This window comes from Entelurus aequoreus, linkage group LG21 (genome assembly GCF_033978785.1).
Source record: "Entelurus aequoreus isolate RoL-2023_Sb linkage group LG21, RoL_Eaeq_v1.1, whole genome shotgun sequence".
Classification (NCBI taxonomy): domain Eukaryota; kingdom Metazoa; phylum Chordata; class Actinopteri; order Syngnathiformes; family Syngnathidae; genus Entelurus; species Entelurus aequoreus.
Genome location: NC_084751.1, coordinates 12528698 through 12546212, shown reverse-complemented (window position 1 = coordinate 12546212; position 17515 = coordinate 12528698). Strand labels below are relative to the sequence as shown.

The window sequence follows — 17515 nt, the reverse complement described above, 5'->3', positions numbered from 1 at the left end:
AAACAGCATTCCCTCTCATGTGATATTGCTTAATTAACATTAATGATGTGCACTTTAACAACTAGGCTTGCAACTATACCTAATATATAAAGGGGTGGAAAAGTGACTATTACCTGCAGGGCAAACATTAGCTAACCAGAAGGCAATAACAATGTAAACAGAAAAACACCTGCTTAAAAGATCTAATACAAATGTCCCTGAGGAATGTAAGGTGGGAGTACTGTAATTACCTAACGTTACATTATTATTTTCCATAGCAATTTAGCCCCCTCCACAATATTAACCCGACGTTAAAACAGAACTAGCTATTTATTGATTAGCAATTGCCGAATCATGTAACATTAGCTTAATGCTAAAAAGCCAGGTTACTATCACATTCTGTAACAGACAAATAATTTCATGTAGGCTAACGTTACCTACCTACTACCTCTGTCTTTTTCTCGTTTCTCCTCTTCTTTTCTCTTTTTTCTTCCCTGGGCACCTGACAGTTTTGGCCGTTTTGACATCTTGTGTTGATTTTTTGATGTGTTAAGAGTCATGATACGGGAAGGGAGGGGCGCACCGTGCGGGTGGATGGGGGGGGGCGTAATGTTGTAACAAATAATATTTCTATTAAATAGGCTTTACTTTGCATTTTAATTAACGTGGGATTATTTTTTGTATTTAGAAATAATAGTACCAACTTTTTTTTTCTTTTTTTCTCCAACATTTGTGGCACTGGCGTGGCTCCCCCTGATGGACGGCGCCCTTAGCATTTGCCTATACGGCCTATGCCACGGGCCGGCCCTGATCAAGGGTCTAAAGTTGTTTTTGATCAATATTACTTTATTTCTCAGTTTTGAGGAAAAACTGTTGTGCACATAAATCATGGGTGTCAAACTCTGGCCCGCGGGCCAAATCTGGCTTGCCGTGTAATATCAAATTAACTTTAGAACTGGCCCTCCGGTATCATAAAGCGCATTCACCGTTAATACTCATACTTGCCATCCGTCCCGATTTTCCCGGGAGGACTCCCAAATTTCAGTGCCCCTCCTGAAAATCTCCCGGGGCAATCATTCTCCCGAATTTCTCCCGATTTCCACCCGGACAACATTATTGGGGGCGTGCCTTAAAGCTGTGGTTCTCAACCTTTTTTCAGTGATGTACCCCCTGTGAACATTTTTTTTATTTCAAGTACCCCGTAATCAGAGCAAAGCATTTTTGGTTGAAAAAAAGAGATAAAAAAGTAAAATACAGCACTATGTCATCAGTTTCTAATGTATTAAATTGTATAACAGTGCAAAAATATTGCTCATTTGTTGTGGTCTTTCTTGAACTATTTGGAAAAAAAGATATAAAAATAACTAAAAACTTGTTGAAAAATAAACAAGTGATTCGATTATAAATAAAGATTTCTACACATAGAAGTAATCATCAACTTAAAGTGCCCTCTTTGGGGATTGTAATAGAGATCCATCTGGATTCATGAACTTAATTCGAAACATTTTTTCACAAAAAAATAAATCTTTAACATCAATATTTATGGAACATGTCCACAACAAATCTAGCTGTGAACACTGAATATTGCATTGTTGCATTTCTTTTCACAGTTCTTTTTGACAGACATTTAAAAAAAATCTAACGTACCCCTTGGCATACCTTCAAGTACCCCCAGGGGTACTCGTACCCCCATTTGAGAACCACTGCCTTCAAAGTCCTCTACAACCTGTCGTCACGTCCGCTTTCCCTCCATTCAAACAGCGTGCCGGCCCAGTCACATAATATATGCGGCTTTTTCACACACACAAGTAAATGCAAGCATATTTGGTCAACAGCCATACAGGTCACACTGAGGGTGGCCGTATAAACAACTTTAACACTGTTACAAATATGCGCCACACTGTGAACCCGCACCAAACACATTTCGGGAGAACATCCGCACCGTAACACAACATAAACACAACAGAACAAATACCCAGAACCCCTTGCAGCACTAACTCTTCCGGGACGCTACAATATACACCCCCCCGCTACCACCAAACCCCGCCCCCGCTAAGTTAATGTTGATATTTACCTCAGAAGGCTGCAAATAGAAAAGAGTCATTCAATGTTTTGTTTAAATTTTATTTAATATACCATTGATGTTTTTTCGTTTGTTTTTAAAAGTTGATTTTGCACTATTAAGTTATATAAGCGTTGCTTGTATAACGGTGTTAAAACAAATCAGTGCAGCAAACGGAGCAATAATTAACGTTTTATTCATGCACTTTCTCTTGCTACTTCAAGGCTTGAATGGTTGATTCATTCATTATTTTATTTTCAAATTTATTAATAGCCTGTGGAAAAAGTTTATTTTGATATTTACCTCAGAAGGCTGCAAATAGAAAAGAGGAATTCAATTTGTATTTAAATTGTATTTGATATGCCATTGATATGTTTTCATTATTATTATTATTTGAAACTCGATTTTGCACGTCACTATAAAGTTATATAAGCCTTGCTTGTTCAATATTCAATGCAAAACTTGTGTGGGTCCCTACTAAAAGGTTAATTTGTTCAACTTTGGCCCGCGGCTTTGTTAAGTTTTAAATTTTGGCCCACTCTGTATTTGAGTTTGACACCCCTGACATAAATAATGCATTTCAAATGCTTGTAACGACTAAGTATATGGACTTTCTTATGGACGTGAATGTGTCAACAATTATTCCCCCAACACAATATTTTGTTCCATGAATTTGTACTTGAATACTCAACTCAAAATAACAACCATTTGTATTATTTTTTTTTTAGCAAAAAGAGTACAATACTGCCGCACTAATATTGAGCAACAGCGCCTACCAGTGGTAAAAACGTGAACTTGCTCTCCCATTGGGATGGAGTATTTCCGTTTGTTTACACAATGTCCATTTACAATATCATTTTATTCCGCACAATAATTCCCATGTGCCCAGAGGCCCTAGCTTAAGTCTAAACCAGGGGTCACCAACACGGTGCCCGCGGGTACCAGGTAGCCCGTAAGGACCAGATGAGTAGCCCGCTGGCCTGTTCTAAAAATAGCTCAAATAGCAGCACTTACCAGTGAGCTGCCTCTATTTTTTTAAATGTTATTTATTTACTAACAAGCTGGTCTCGCTTTGCCCGACATTTTGAATTCTAAGAGAGACAAAACTCAAATAGAATTTGAAAATCCAAGAAAATATTTTAAAGACTTGGTCTTCACTTGTTTAAATAAATTCATACATTTTTTTACTTTGCTCCTCATAACTTTCAGAAAGACAATTTTAGAGAAAAAATACAACCTTAAAAATGATTTTAGGATTTTTAAACACATATACCTTTTTACCTGTTAAATTCCTTCCTGACAATTTAAATCAATGTTCAAGTAAATTGATTTTTTTTATTGTAAAGAATAATAAATACATTTTTATTTAATTTTTCATTTTAGCTTCTGTTTTTTCGAAGAAGAATATTTGTGAAATATTTATTCAAACTTATTATGATTAAAATTCAAAAAAAATATTTTGGCAAATCTAGAAAATCTGTAGAATCTAATTTAAGTCTTATTTCAAAGTCTTTTGAATTTCTTTTAAAATGTTTGTTCTGGAAAATCTAGAAGAAATAATGATTTGTCTTTGTTAGAAATATAGCTTGGTCCAATTTGTTATATATTCTAACAAAGTGTAGATTGGATTTTAACCTATTCAAAACATATAATCAAAATTCTAAAATTAATCTTAATCAGGAAAAATTACTAATGATGTTCCATAAATTATTTTTTTAATTTTTTCAAAAAGATTCGAATAGCTAGTTTTTCTCTTCTTTTTTTCCGTTGAATTTTGAATTTTAAAGAGTCGAAATTGAAGATAAACTATGTTTCAAAATTTAATTGTCATTTTTTTTGTGTGTTTTCTCCTCTTTTAAACCGTTCAATTAAGTGTAAATATCATTAATTATTAATAATAACATAGAGTTAAAGGTAAATTGAGCAAATTGGCTATTTCTGGCAATTTATTTAAGTGTGTATCAAACTGGTAGCCCTTCGCATTAATCAGTACCCAAGAAGTAGCTCTTGGTTTCAAAAAGGTTGGTGACCCCTGCTCTAAATAAAGGGCCAATAAATACCGTGACACTTTTGAAATACTTGAATCCTCTCATAAGCAAAGTATTACAGCAGGGGTGTCAAACTCGTTGTCATTGGGGGCCACATCACAGCTGCCCTCAGAGGGCCACTTGTAACAGTGAATCATTCATACATTTTAAATTGCTTCATTACACAATAATTTACGTTATATATTTTTACTGACACTAAGAAAAACATGTCGATTTTAGAGTCAAGTTTAGCTGCCGAAATTCTACCATAAAATGTACAATGTTTTTTACAGTGTAAGCTGTAAATGTAAATTTTACTGTAAAATCTACGGTCGTTTTTACGGTGTATTACTCTAAATGGCAAAATATTACACATTTTTTTGTTTCGTGTTTTTACGGTAAAATTCCGGCAACTGAGCTGCCAGTTGTTTTTTTTTACCGAAAAATAATTTTTACATTGTAAAATTTGATGGATAAGTTGCTTCAAAATCATGAGACAAGCAGATATTTTAGTACTTATTTTAATGTTTGGAATGTGCGATAATTTAGAATAATATATGTTGCAATATTAGATTAAGTTTAAAATATGAAAATGCATACAGTACATGTATTTTTTTCTTCCAAAATTGCTTCATTACATAATTATTGTTTTATATTTTTACGTACACAGTAGGGATGTCCGATGCCGATATTATCGGCCGATAAATGCGTTAAAATGTAATATCGGAAATTATCAGTATCTGTTTTTTTATTATCGGTATCGGGTTGTTTTTTTTAAATTCAATCCACATAAAAAACACAAGATACACTTACAATTAATGCACCAACCCAAAAAACCTCCCTCCTCATTCACACAAAAGGGTTGTTTCTTTCTGTTATTAATATTGTGTTTCCTACATTATATATCAATATATATCAATACAGTCTGCAAGGGATACAGTCCGTAAGCACACATGATTGTGCGTGCTGCTGGTCCACTAATAGTACTAACCTTTAACAGTTAATGTTACTCATTTTCATTAATTACTAGTTTCTATGTAACGGTTTTTATATTGTTTTACTTTCTTTTTTATTCAAGAAAATGTTTTTAATTTATTTATCTTATTTTATTTTATAATTTTTTTTTAAAAGTACCTTATCTTCACCATACCTGGTTGTCCAAATTAGACATAATGTGTTAATTCCACGACTGTATATATCGGTTGATATCGGTATCGGTAATTAAAGAGTTGGACAATATCGGAATATCGGCAAAAAGCCATTATTGGACATCCCTAGTACACAGTAAGAAAAATATGTAGATTCTAGAGTAAAGTTTAGCTGCCGAAATGTTACCATAAAATGTACAATGTAAACTGTAAATAGGAAAACAGTACCACAGTTTCTGTAAAATCTACAGTAGTTTTTACGGCGTATTACTGTAAATGGCAAAACAATATTACACATTTTTTTGTTTCGTGTCTTTACAGTAAAATTCTGGCAACTGAGCTACCAGTTTTTTTTACGGAAAAAAAATTTTTACATTGTAAAATTTGATGGATGAGTTGCTTTAAAATCATGAGACAAGCAGATATTTAAGTACTTATTTTAATGTTTGGAAGGTGCGATAATATATTTGTTGCAATATTAGATGAAGTTTAAAATATGAAATTGCATACAGTATTTATTATATTTTTCTGTCAAATTTGCTTCATTACACAATTATTTGTTGTTATATATTTTTAGTACACTAAGAAAAATATGTAGATTTTAGAGTAAAGTTTAGCTGCCGAAATTTTACCATAAAATGTACAATGTGTAAATGGGAAAACAGTACCACTGTTTTACTGTAAAATCTACAGTCGTTTTTTACGGTGTTTTACTGTAAATGGCAAAACAATATTACACATTTTTTTGTTTTGTGTTTTCACGGTAAAATTCTGGCAACTGAGCTACCAGTTTTTTTTACCGAAAAATAATTTTTACATCGTACAATTTGATGGATGAGTTGCTTTAAAATCATGAGACAAGCAGATATTTAAGTACTTATTTTAATGTTTGGAATGTGCGATAATATATTTGTTGCAATATTAGATTAAGTTTAAAATATAAAATTGCATACAGTACATGTATTTTTTTATGTCAAAATTGCTTCATTTCATAATTGTTACATATTTTTACGTGCACAGTAAGAAAAATATGTAGATTTTAGAGTAAAGTTTAGCTGCCGAAATTTTACCATAAAATGTACAATGTTTTTTTACAATGTAAACTGTGAATAGGAAAACAGTACCACTGTTTTACTGTAAAATCTACGGTCGTTTTTACAGCGTATTACTGTAAATGGCAAAACAATTACACATTTTTTTGTTTCGTGTTTTTACGGTAAAATTCTGGCAACTGAGCTACCAGTTTTTTTTTTACCGAAAAATAATTTTTACATTGTAAAATTTGATGGATGAGTTGCTTTAAAATCATGAGACAAGCAGATATTTAAGTACTTATTTTAATGTTTGGAAGGTGCGATAATATATTTGTTGCAATATTAGATGAAGTTTAAAATATGAAATTGCATACAGTATTTATTATATTTTTCTGTCAAAATTGCTTCATTACACAATTATTTGTTGTTATATATATTTTACGTACACTGTAAGAAAAAATATGTATATTCTAGAGTAAAGTTTGGCTGCCGAAATTTTACTATAAAATGTACAATGTTTTTTTTACAATGTAAAATGTAAATGGGAAAACAGTAGCACTGTTTTACTGTAAAATCTACAGTAGTTTTTACGGTGTATTACTGTAAATGGCAAAACAATATTACACATTTTTTGTTTCGTGTTTTTACAGTAAAATTCTGGCAACTGAGCTACCAGTTTTTGATTTAAGTACTTATTTTGATGTTTGGAATCTGCGATAATATATTTGTTGCAATATTAGATTAAGTTTAAAATATGAAATTGCATACAGTGCATGTATTTTTTTTACACAAATATTTGTTCTATATTTTTACGTACACTAAGAAAAATATGTAGATTTTAGAGGAAAGTTTAGCTGCTGAAATGTTACCATAAAACGTACAATGTTTTTTACAATGTATACTGTAAATGGGAGAACAGTACCGCTGTTTTACTGTAAAATCTACGGTCGTTTTTTACGGTGTTTGACTGTAAATGGCAAAAAAATATATTACAAATTTTTTTGTTTTTTCACGGTAAAATTCTGGCAACTGAGCTACCAGTTTTTTACCGATTTTTTAATTTTTTACATTGTACAATTTAATGAGTTAGTAAGTTGCTTCAAAATCATGAGTCAAGCAGATATTTAAGTACTTATTTTGATGTTTGGAATCTGCGATAATATATGTGTTCCAATATTATATTAAGTTTAAAATATGAAATTGCATACAGTACATGTATTTTTTTTACACAATTATTTGTTCTATATTTTTAGCACACTAAGAAAAATATGTAGATTTTAGAGTAAAGTTTAGCTGCCGAAATGTTTTTTACAATGTATACTGTAAATGGGAGAACAGTACCGCTGTTTTACTGTAAAATCTACGGTCGTTTTTTACGGTGTATTACTGTAAATGGCAAAACAATATTACACATTTTTTTGTTTTGTGTTTTCACGGTAAAATTCTGGCAACTGAGCTACAAGTTTTTTACCGATTTTTTAAATTTGTTTTTACATTGTACAATTTAATGAGTTAGTAAGTTGCTTCAAAATCACGAGTCAAGCAGATATTTAAGTACTTATTTTGATGTTTGGAATCTGTGATACTTTATGTGTTCCAATATTATATTAAGTTTAAAATATGAAATTGCATACAGTACATGTATTTTTTTTACACAATTATTTGTTCTATATTTTTAGCACACTAAGAAAAATATTTCGATTTTAGAGTAAAGTTTAGCTGCGGAAATGTTACCATAAAACGTACAATGTTTTTTACAATGTATACTGTAAATGGGAGAACAGTACCGCTGTTTTACTGTAAAATCTACGGTCGTTTTTTACGGTGTTTTACTGTAAATGGCAAAAAAATATTACAAATTTTTTTGTTTTTTCACTGTAAAATTCTGGCAACTGAGCTACCAGTTTTTTACCGATTTAAAAAAAAAATTTTTTTACATTGTACAATTTAATGAGTTAGTAAGTTGCTTCAAAATCATGAGTCAAGCAAATATTTAAGTACTTATTTTGATGTTTGGAATCTGCGATAATATATGTGTTCCAATATTATATTAAGTTTAAAATATGAAATTGCATACAGTACATGTATTTCTTTTTACACAATTATTTGTTCTATATTTTTAGTACACTAAGAAAAATATGTAGATTTTAGAGTTAAGTTTATCTGCCGAAATGTTACCATAAAACGTACAATGTTTTTTACAATGTATACTGTAAATGGGAGAACAGTACCGCTGTTCTACTGTAAAATCCACGGTCGTTTTTTTACGGTGTTTTACTGTAAATGGCAAAACAATATTACACATTTTTTTGTTTTGTTTTTTCACGGTAAAATTCTGGCAACTGAGCTACAAGTTTTTTACCGATTTTTAAAATTTTTTTTTACATTGTACAATTTAATGGGTTAGTAAGTTGCTTCAAAATCATGAGTCAAGCAGATATTTAAGTACTTATTTTGATGTTTGGAATCTGCGATAATATATGTGTTCCAATATTATATTAAGTTTAAAATATGAAATTGCATACAGTACATGTATTTTTATGTCAAAATGTGCTTCATTACACAATTATATATTTTTACGTACACTAAGAAAAAGGTCGATTTTAGAGTAAAGTTTAGCTGCCGAAATGTACAATGTTTTTTACATTGTATACTGTAAATGTAAAAACGGTACCAGTTTTACTGTCAAATCTACGGTCGTTTTTACGGTGTTTGACTGTAAATGGCAAAACAATATTACAAATTTTTTTGTTTTTTCACGGTAAAATTCCGGCAACTGAGCTACAAGTTTTTTACCGATTTTTTTAAAACATTTTTTATTTTTTTTACATTGTACAATTTAATGGGTTAGTAAGTTGCTTCAAAATCATGAGTCAAGCAGATATTTAAGTACTTATTTTGATGTTTGGAATCCGCAATAATATATTTGTTCCAATATTATATTAAGTTTAAAATATGAAATTGCATACAGTACATGTATTTTTATGTCAAAATTGCTTCATTACACAATTATATATTTTTACGTACACTAAGAAAAATGTCGATTTTAGAGTAAAGTTTAGCTACCGAAATGTACAATGTTTTTTACATTGTATACTGTAAATGTAAAAACAGTACAAGTTTTACTGTAAAATCTACGGTCGTTTTTTATGGTGTATTACTGTAAATGGCAAAACAATATTACACATTTTTTTGTTTTTTCACGGTAAAATTCTGGCAAATAAGCTACACGTTTTTTACCGATTTTTTAATTTTTTTTTTACATTGTACAATTTAATGGGTTAGTAAGTTGCTTCAAAATCATGAGTCAAGCAGATATTTAAGTACTTATTTTGATGTTTGGAATCCGCAATAATATATTTGTTCCAATATTATATTAAGTTTAAAATATGAAATTGCATACAGTACATGTATTTTTATGTCAAAATGTGCTTCATTACACAATTATATATTTTTACGTACACTAAGAAAAATGTCGATTTTAGAGTAAAGTTCAGCTGCCTAAATGTACAATGTTTTTTACATTGTATACTGTAAATGTTAAAACGGTACCAGTTTTACTGTAAAATCTACGGTCGTTTTTACGGTGTATTACTGTAAATGGCAAAACAATATTACAAATTTTTTTGTTTTTTCACGGTAAAATTCTGGCAACTGAGCTACAAGTTTTTTACCGATTTTTAAAATTTTTTTTTACATTGTACAATTTAATGAGTTAGTAAGTTGCTTCAAAATCATGAGTCAAGCAGATATTTAAGTACTTATTTTGATGTTTGGAATCTGCGATAATATATTTGTTCCAATATTATATTAAGTTTAAAATATGAAATTGCATACAGTACATGTATTTTTATGTCAAAATGTGCTTCATTACACAATTATATATTTTTACGTACACTAAGAAAAAGGTCGATTTTAGAGTAAAGTTCAGCTGCCGAAATGTACAATGTTTTTTACATTGTATACTAGAGATGTCCGATAATATCGGTCTGCCGATATTATCGGCCGATAAATGCGTTAAAATGTAATATCGTAAATTATCGGTATCGGTTTTTTATTATCAGTATTGGTTTTTTAAATTTTAATTTTTTTATTAAATCCACATAAAAACACAAGATACACTTACAATTAGTGCACCAACCCAAAAAACCTCCCTAACCCATTCACACTCATTCACACAAGAGGGTTGTTTCTTTCTGTTATTAATATTCTGGTTCCTACATTATATATCAATATACATCAATACAGTCTGCAAGGGATACAGTCCGTAAGCACACATGATTGTGCGTGCTGCTGGTCCACTAAGAATACTAACCTTTAACAGTTAATTTTACAAATTTTCATTAATTACTAGTTTCTATGTAACTGTTTTTATATTGTTGTACTTTCTTTTTTATTCAAGAAAATGTTTTTAATTTATTTATCTTATTTTATTTGATTCATTTTTTTTTTTAAAAGTACCTTATCTTCACCATACCTTGTTGTCCAAATTAGGCATAATAATGTGTTAATTCCACGACTGTATATATCGGTTGATATCGGTATCGGTTGATATCGGTATCGGTAATTAAAGAGTTGGACAATATCGGCATATCGGATATCGGCAAAAAGCCATTATCGGACATCCCTATTGTATATTGTAAATGTAAAAACGGTACCAGTTTTACTGTAAAATCTACGGTCGTTTTTACGGTGTTTGACTGTAAATGGCAAAACAATATTACACTTTTTTTTTTTGTTTCGTGTTTTTACAGTAATATTCTGGCAACTGAGCTACCAATTTTTTTTACCGAAAAATTATTTTCCAATACACTCATGGTAAGTCAAAGCCTTTGCGGGCCACATAAAATGAGGTGGCGGGCCAGATTTGGCCCCAGGCCTTGAGTTTGACACCTGTGTATTACACTGAATTCCATAATAGTAATCAGGAACGACAAGACATGTGCTTAAGTTAATAGAAATATTTAATCTATGGCTTGGTATCGTCCCACATCCACTCCTTTGTGGTTCTACATGACTGTGTTGAATGAAGTACAGTACCAATACCAGCAATTTGATCCCAAAACATTAGTGCAACATGATACGATTTTTCCTTTGAACAAATTCAAGTGTTTCATCAAGACATGACGCTCCTCCCTTCAACTACATGTGCCGGTTTCTTCAGGTGAACATTTGAGGACGGTCCCTGCTGCATGCTCTTTTGAACGCTACCTTGCTCGGGATTTCCACGGAGGAGTACTTCTAAAAGACCGATCTGGTGAAATAGACGCATGACGGGCGGGAACTACTTCACAGAAGTACGAAGCTGCATGACGGGACTTTTCGGGGGTCCGAGATCTGCTGATGTTTGGGGTTGCATGTGATCCTAACAAACACTTTGACCTCTTTCCCTTGTTTTGACCCAGGATTCAGCAGCAAAGTGGACATCAGTGAGGGACGACCGTAGCAGCATGGACAAAAACCACCGCGCGGTCGGCCGGACGCCGCTACCAAACACCTGAGAGAAGACAATTGCACTTTTCCTTCAGCGTCGGATGGATGTGCGAGCTCAGTCCGTGTCCTTCCGAAAAAAAAAAAAAAAGGCCCTTCAGTCACTTTTTGTCACATTTTCCCGGTTCTTCTTCACTTTTTGGCGGACCACCTTTAACGTGGTGAGGAAGTTGCCCAGGAACAGGACCAGAAAGGTCAGTGCCAGCATAAATACCTGCAAGACGAGAACAGCAGAGTGCTCCTGTCATATAGCGGATCTTGGACTAGAATTTTTCTTGTAAATTCTTAAAAAAACAGCAGAGTTTTTCTTGTCTAAAACGGAACTGGCTACAAAGTAAACAAAAACAGAATGCTGGACGACAGCAAAGACTTACTGTGGAGCAAAGTCCACAAAGTACAAACCCCGTTTCCGAGTTAGTCAAAGATCCTATGAGACAGTAGAGTGCTTCTATCATATAGAGCAGGGGTCACCAACCTTTTTGAAACCAAGAGCTACTTCTTGGGTACTGATAAATGCGAAGGGCTACCAGTTTGATACACACTTAAATAAATGGCCAGAAATAGCCAATTTGCTCAATTTACCTTTAACTCTATGTTATTATTAATAATTAATGATATTTATTAGGGATGTCCGATAATGGCTTTTTGCCGATATCCGATATTCCAATATTGTCCAACTCTTTAATTACCGATACCAATATCAACCGATATATGCAGTCGTGGAATTAACACATTATTATGCCTAATTTGGACAACCAGGTATGGTGAAGATAAGGTACTTTTTCAAAAAATTAGTGAAATAAGATAAATAAATTAAAAACATTTTCTTGACTAAAAAAGAAAGTACAACAATATAAAAACAGTTACATAGAAAGTAGTAATGAATGAAAATGAGTAAAATTAACTGTTAAAGGTTAGTACTATTAGTGGACCAGCAGCACGCACAACCATGTGTGCTTACGGACTGTATTCCTTGCAGACTGTATTGATATATATTGATATATAATGTAGGAACCAGAATATTAATAACAGAAAGAAACAACCCTTTTGTGTGAATGAGTGTGAATGAGAAGGGAGGTTTTTTGGGTTGGTGCACTAATTGTAAGTGTATCTTGTGTTTTTTATGTTGATTTAATTAAAAAAAAAAAAAAAAAAAAAAAAAACGATACCGATAATAAAAAAAACGATACCGATAATTTCCGACATTACATTTTAACGCATATATCGGCCGATATTATCGGACATCTCTAATATTTATCTTTGTGGAAACACTGATCATCTTAATGATTCCTCACAATAAATATATATAGAAACAGATAAATATCAATATGAAACACTTTATTTTTATATTTTCTCTGAGTGCGCATTTTTCAAATTGAACATTTTCAAATGATCACTTCCAAGACAGTCTTGTGAAATCACAATATCCCATTTTAACTAGCTAGCCACTAACATGTTTTAACAAATCATGAATTACTTTGCACCATGTTTGTACAAATAATAACTCATGTAAAATACAAAAGTCAACCCTCAAATTTTTAAATCAATCATGTCACACTTTGAACTGGACACCAAATCTGTTATCTGTTTCTTTGTCAGTTAGTGAAGACCAAGTCTTTAAAATATTTTCCTGGATTTTCAAATTCTATTTTGAGTTTTGTCTCTCTTAGAATTAAAAATGTCGAGCAAAGCGAGACCAGCTTGCTAGTAAATAAATACAATTTAAAAAATGGAGGCAGCTCACTGGTAAGTGCTGCTATTTGAGCTATTTTTAGAACAGGCCAGCGGGCTACTCATCTGGTCCTTACGGGCTACCTGGTGCCCGCGGGCACCGCGTTGGTGACCCCTGATATGGAGGATTTTCGACAATGGTTACGTACCTGCCACTCCTTGCAGTCCTCATGTCTCCCCAAGCGAAACAGGGTGACTGAATTATACAGCTGCCAAAACTGAAAAAAAGGGAGGTGTCATTCTAAAATCAGGTGTATGGTTTATTTGCCATAAGTAGTGTAGGCTGACCATATTCTGAAATCCCAAAAAGAGGATACATATATGCGTGCCAAGGCCGGGACTAGGTGAAAATTTGCCAATGATACTCGAACTTGCTTTATAAATGATATATTTATTTAAATGAAGCATTTTTTCTCCTCTGTTGACAGCAGTGTTGGCGCTAGGAAATTTTTGGGGTCCCACTTTTTTGTAAGTGTTTTGAAAAAAAAAGATAAACGTATGCATTGTCCTGTTATATCTCACATTCTATATTGTGTTTTGGAAAAAGGTTGTCATAAACGTTAATTCATTAAAAAAAAAAAAAAATTAAATAAAAAAATTTATGCATATGTAAATGTATTCAGTTATAAACATTCATTCACTTTCCTTCACTGATCTGAACTTTACTTTACTGGTAGTTTTTTCTATGTTTTTATTTAATAAGTTGTAGGAGTATTTATTTCAGTATAAAAGTGTAAAAAGTGTTGTGCTTGGGTCATGAAATGATGATAATGGTGTGCCAGGGCATACATACATTTTATATTTAAAGATTAAAGGCCTACTGAAATGAATTTTTTTTATTTAAACGGGAATAGCAGATCCATTCTATGTGTCATACTTGATCATTTCGCGATATTGCCATATTTTTGCTGAAAGGATTTAGTAGAGAACATCGACGATAAAGTTTGCAACTTTTGCTCGCTGATAAAAAAAGCCTTGCCTGTACCGGAAGTAGCGTGACGTCACAAGCGGTAGTGCTGCTCACAATTCCCCGTTGTTTACAATGGAGCGAGAGAGATTCGGACCGAGAAAGTGACGATTACCCCATTAATTTGAGCGAGGATGAAAGATTCGTAGATGAGGAAAGTGAGAGTGAAGGACTTGAGAGGCAATGATGGACGTATCTTTTTTCGCTCTGACCGTAACTTAGGTACAAGGGCTCATTGGATTCCACACTCTCTCCTTTTTCTATTGTGGATCACGGATTTGTATTTCAAACCACCTCGGATACTATATCCTCTTGAAAATGAGAGTCGAGAACGCGAAATGGACTATTATCTCCACGACAATACATCGGCGAAACACTTTAGCTACGGAGCTAACGTGATAGCATCGGGCTCAAATGCAGATAGAAACAAAATAAATAAACCCCTGACTGGAAGGATAGACAGAAAATCAACAATACTATTAAACCATGGACATGTAACTACACGGTTAATGCTTTCCAGCTTGGCGAAGCTTAACAATGCTGTTGCTAACAACGCCATTGAAGCTAACTTAGCAACGGGACCTCACAGAGCTATGATAAAAACATTAGCGCTCCACTTACGCCAGCCAGCCCTCATCAACACCCGTGCTCACCTGCGTTCCAGCAATCGACGGAAGGACGAAGGACTTCACCCGATCAGCCGTGCGGTCGGCGGCTAGCGTCGGCTAGCGCGTCTGCTATCCAAGTCAAAGTCCTCCTGGTTGTGTTGCTACAGCCAGTCGCTAATACACCGACCCCACCTACAACTTTCTTCTTTGCAGTCTTCATTGTTCATTAAACAAATTGCAAAAGATTCCCCAACAGATGTCCAGAATACTGTGGAATTTTGAGATGAAAACAGAGCTTTTTTGTATTGGATTCAATGGTGTACCAATACTTCCGTTTAACTAGTGACGTCACGCGCATACGTCATCATCCATAGACGTTTTCAACCGGAAGTTTAGCGGGAAATTTAAAATTGCACTTTATAAGTTAACTCGGCCGTATTGGCATGTATTGCAATGTTAAAATTTCATCATTGATATATAAACTATCAGACTGCGTGGTCAGTAGTAGTGGCTTTCAGTAGGCCTTTAAGCTTTTTTATTGCACTTTTGTTATTTTAATAGTATTTTTAGAATGTGCCGTGGGCCTTTAAAACATTAGCTGTGGGCCGCAAATGGCACACTTTTGACACCCCTGCTATAGATAATAAAACATTTAATCTGATAAATCTATGGATAAAAAGCAGAGCCTGGCGACACATGCGAGTTTATCATAACTCTCTCGCTCTTTCTGTCTCTGCCCCTCCCTCACCAATGCTGCTGTGCACACCTTCACAATTTGTTTTTGTTTTTAACCCCTTCTTAACCCTGAAAATACACGCAACCCTAAGTCAAAATGCTGGACATATGAGGCATTTAAGAAACTCCGCAAAAGAGGACATGTCCGGGCAAAAGAGGACGTATGGTCAGTCTAAAGTAGTGAGATACCAAATGCTTGTTGACTTACATGACCAAAAAAGAGGAAGGGCAAAAGAAACGTGAGGCCTCTCCACATCCAGGACTGAAATCCCTCTGCAAAGAATCATAAGTGGTGTTGTAGTGTCTGGAACCTTTTACCCGTTTGTTTCCCAAACCCTTTTACTATGACCACTCACCCACTGTGAGGTCCAACTGATTTCTCTCTCCCAGAGCCCGAAGCCTGTATAGGCAGCCACTTTGATAGTAGTACTGGAGGAACTGGACAAAACCTACAGACATTAGAACAATCCAATATAAAAAAAAGAGCCAGAAACGAGTGTAATAAGTTGCACCAAACAGAACGTAGAAAATTGTAAATGGACACGCTGGATTTCAAACGGCAAATTGGCCATTATGTAATCACGTGGTGCCTCGGGTGACGAAGGACACGAGCTGCTCTGACCTCCCCTCGGTGTGTTGTCACACTGCTGTGTCACAATAACCACAGCTGATTGAAGTAGACTATTTCACAACCCTCACATTTCAGCATGCACGTTTATTACAGTGCATCTTCTCAAGACCCAATACGAAAGAAGTGAAACGTGAATATACTGTACTTTAGAATAGTCAGTGTTAGGGATGATGTTTGATAAGAAATTATCGAGTTTGAGTCTATTATCGAATCCTCTTATCGAACCGATTCCTTATCGATTCTCTTATCGAGTCCAGATAGATTGTTGTATATGGAAAAAAACACAATATTTGGTTTAACAAAAGCTCACTTTTATTATATAAGAAAACAATTTAATCTAAAAAATAAATAAATATTGACTGTTACCCCCCTAAAAAAAAAAAAAAAATATTGGCTGTTGTTACCCAAAGTATATTAAGTGGGATTTTTCAGAAAAACAAATATATAAGGTTACACAAAAACAACCTGTCTCTGTAATCACTATAGGTGTATAAATATTAATATAGTGTTAAATAAAATCAGTCCCTTAGGCACAAAACTGGAAATAATACAGCTCTCCAAAAAGTGCAATTCTGCTGCTATTTGACATAACTGTTTGTTATGATGCTTTGACATTTTTGCACTTTATTTCTTTATTGAAAGACAATTCTATGAAGAGAAAAGTTGTTTGCAAATGTGGTTACAATGCTAAAAAATGAAAAGTTAAAGCTAAAAAAGAAATACCCTTTATTGAGTTAACATTACTTCTTTATAGGGGGGAAGATGTTATGAGCTAGGGAATATAACAACTACACTACCCAGCATGCAACGGGAGTGACGAGCATGCGCGGTAGCCCCGAAAAGTGTTGTTGCATGTCGTCACCCGTGAGAGTAAACGTCAAGAACTCAGCCAACACGCCTCGTCTGCATTATTTATAATTAGACAGACAACACATATACAGTGTGATTTTGTTTTGTTTACAAGGAAAGAAAAACAAAAGTTAAAAAAGGGAGATATATGTTGTATATATATGTATGTGCTGCGGTTGCTTTAAGAACATTGCGACAGCTGCTGTAAAACAGGTGCGTTGCTAGCCTGGTTGCTATGTTTCCGGTGGGTCGTA

General features: G+C 33.5%; 2 protein-coding genes across 2 annotated transcripts in view; both read right to left on the bottom strand.

Moving 5' to 3' along the window:
* The window catches only part of LOC133638414 (histone-lysine N-methyltransferase SETD1B-A-like), a 54966-nt gene extending 54379 nt beyond the window's left edge, over positions 1-587 (bottom strand). Inside the window, exon 1 of the mRNA XM_062030978.1 lies at positions 421-587. The gene's annotated coding sequence lies outside the window, so the exon portion shown is untranslated. The remainder of the gene's footprint in view (positions 1-420) is intronic.
* Positions 588-11214: 10627 nt separating this feature from the next.
* LOC133638415 (transmembrane protein 120B-like) overlaps positions 11215-17515 on the bottom strand; it is an 18629-nt gene continuing 12328 nt past the window's right edge. The window contains exons 9-12 of the mRNA XM_062030985.1: positions 16138-16230; positions 15990-16054; positions 13621-13689; positions 11215-11954 (exon numbers count right to left, since the gene is read on the bottom strand). Coding sequence (XP_061886969.1) covers positions 11838-11954; positions 13621-13689; positions 15990-16054; positions 16138-16230 — 344 coding nt within the window. The 3' untranslated portion in view covers positions 11215-11837. The remainder of the gene's footprint in view (positions 11955-13620; positions 13690-15989; positions 16055-16137; positions 16231-17515) is intronic.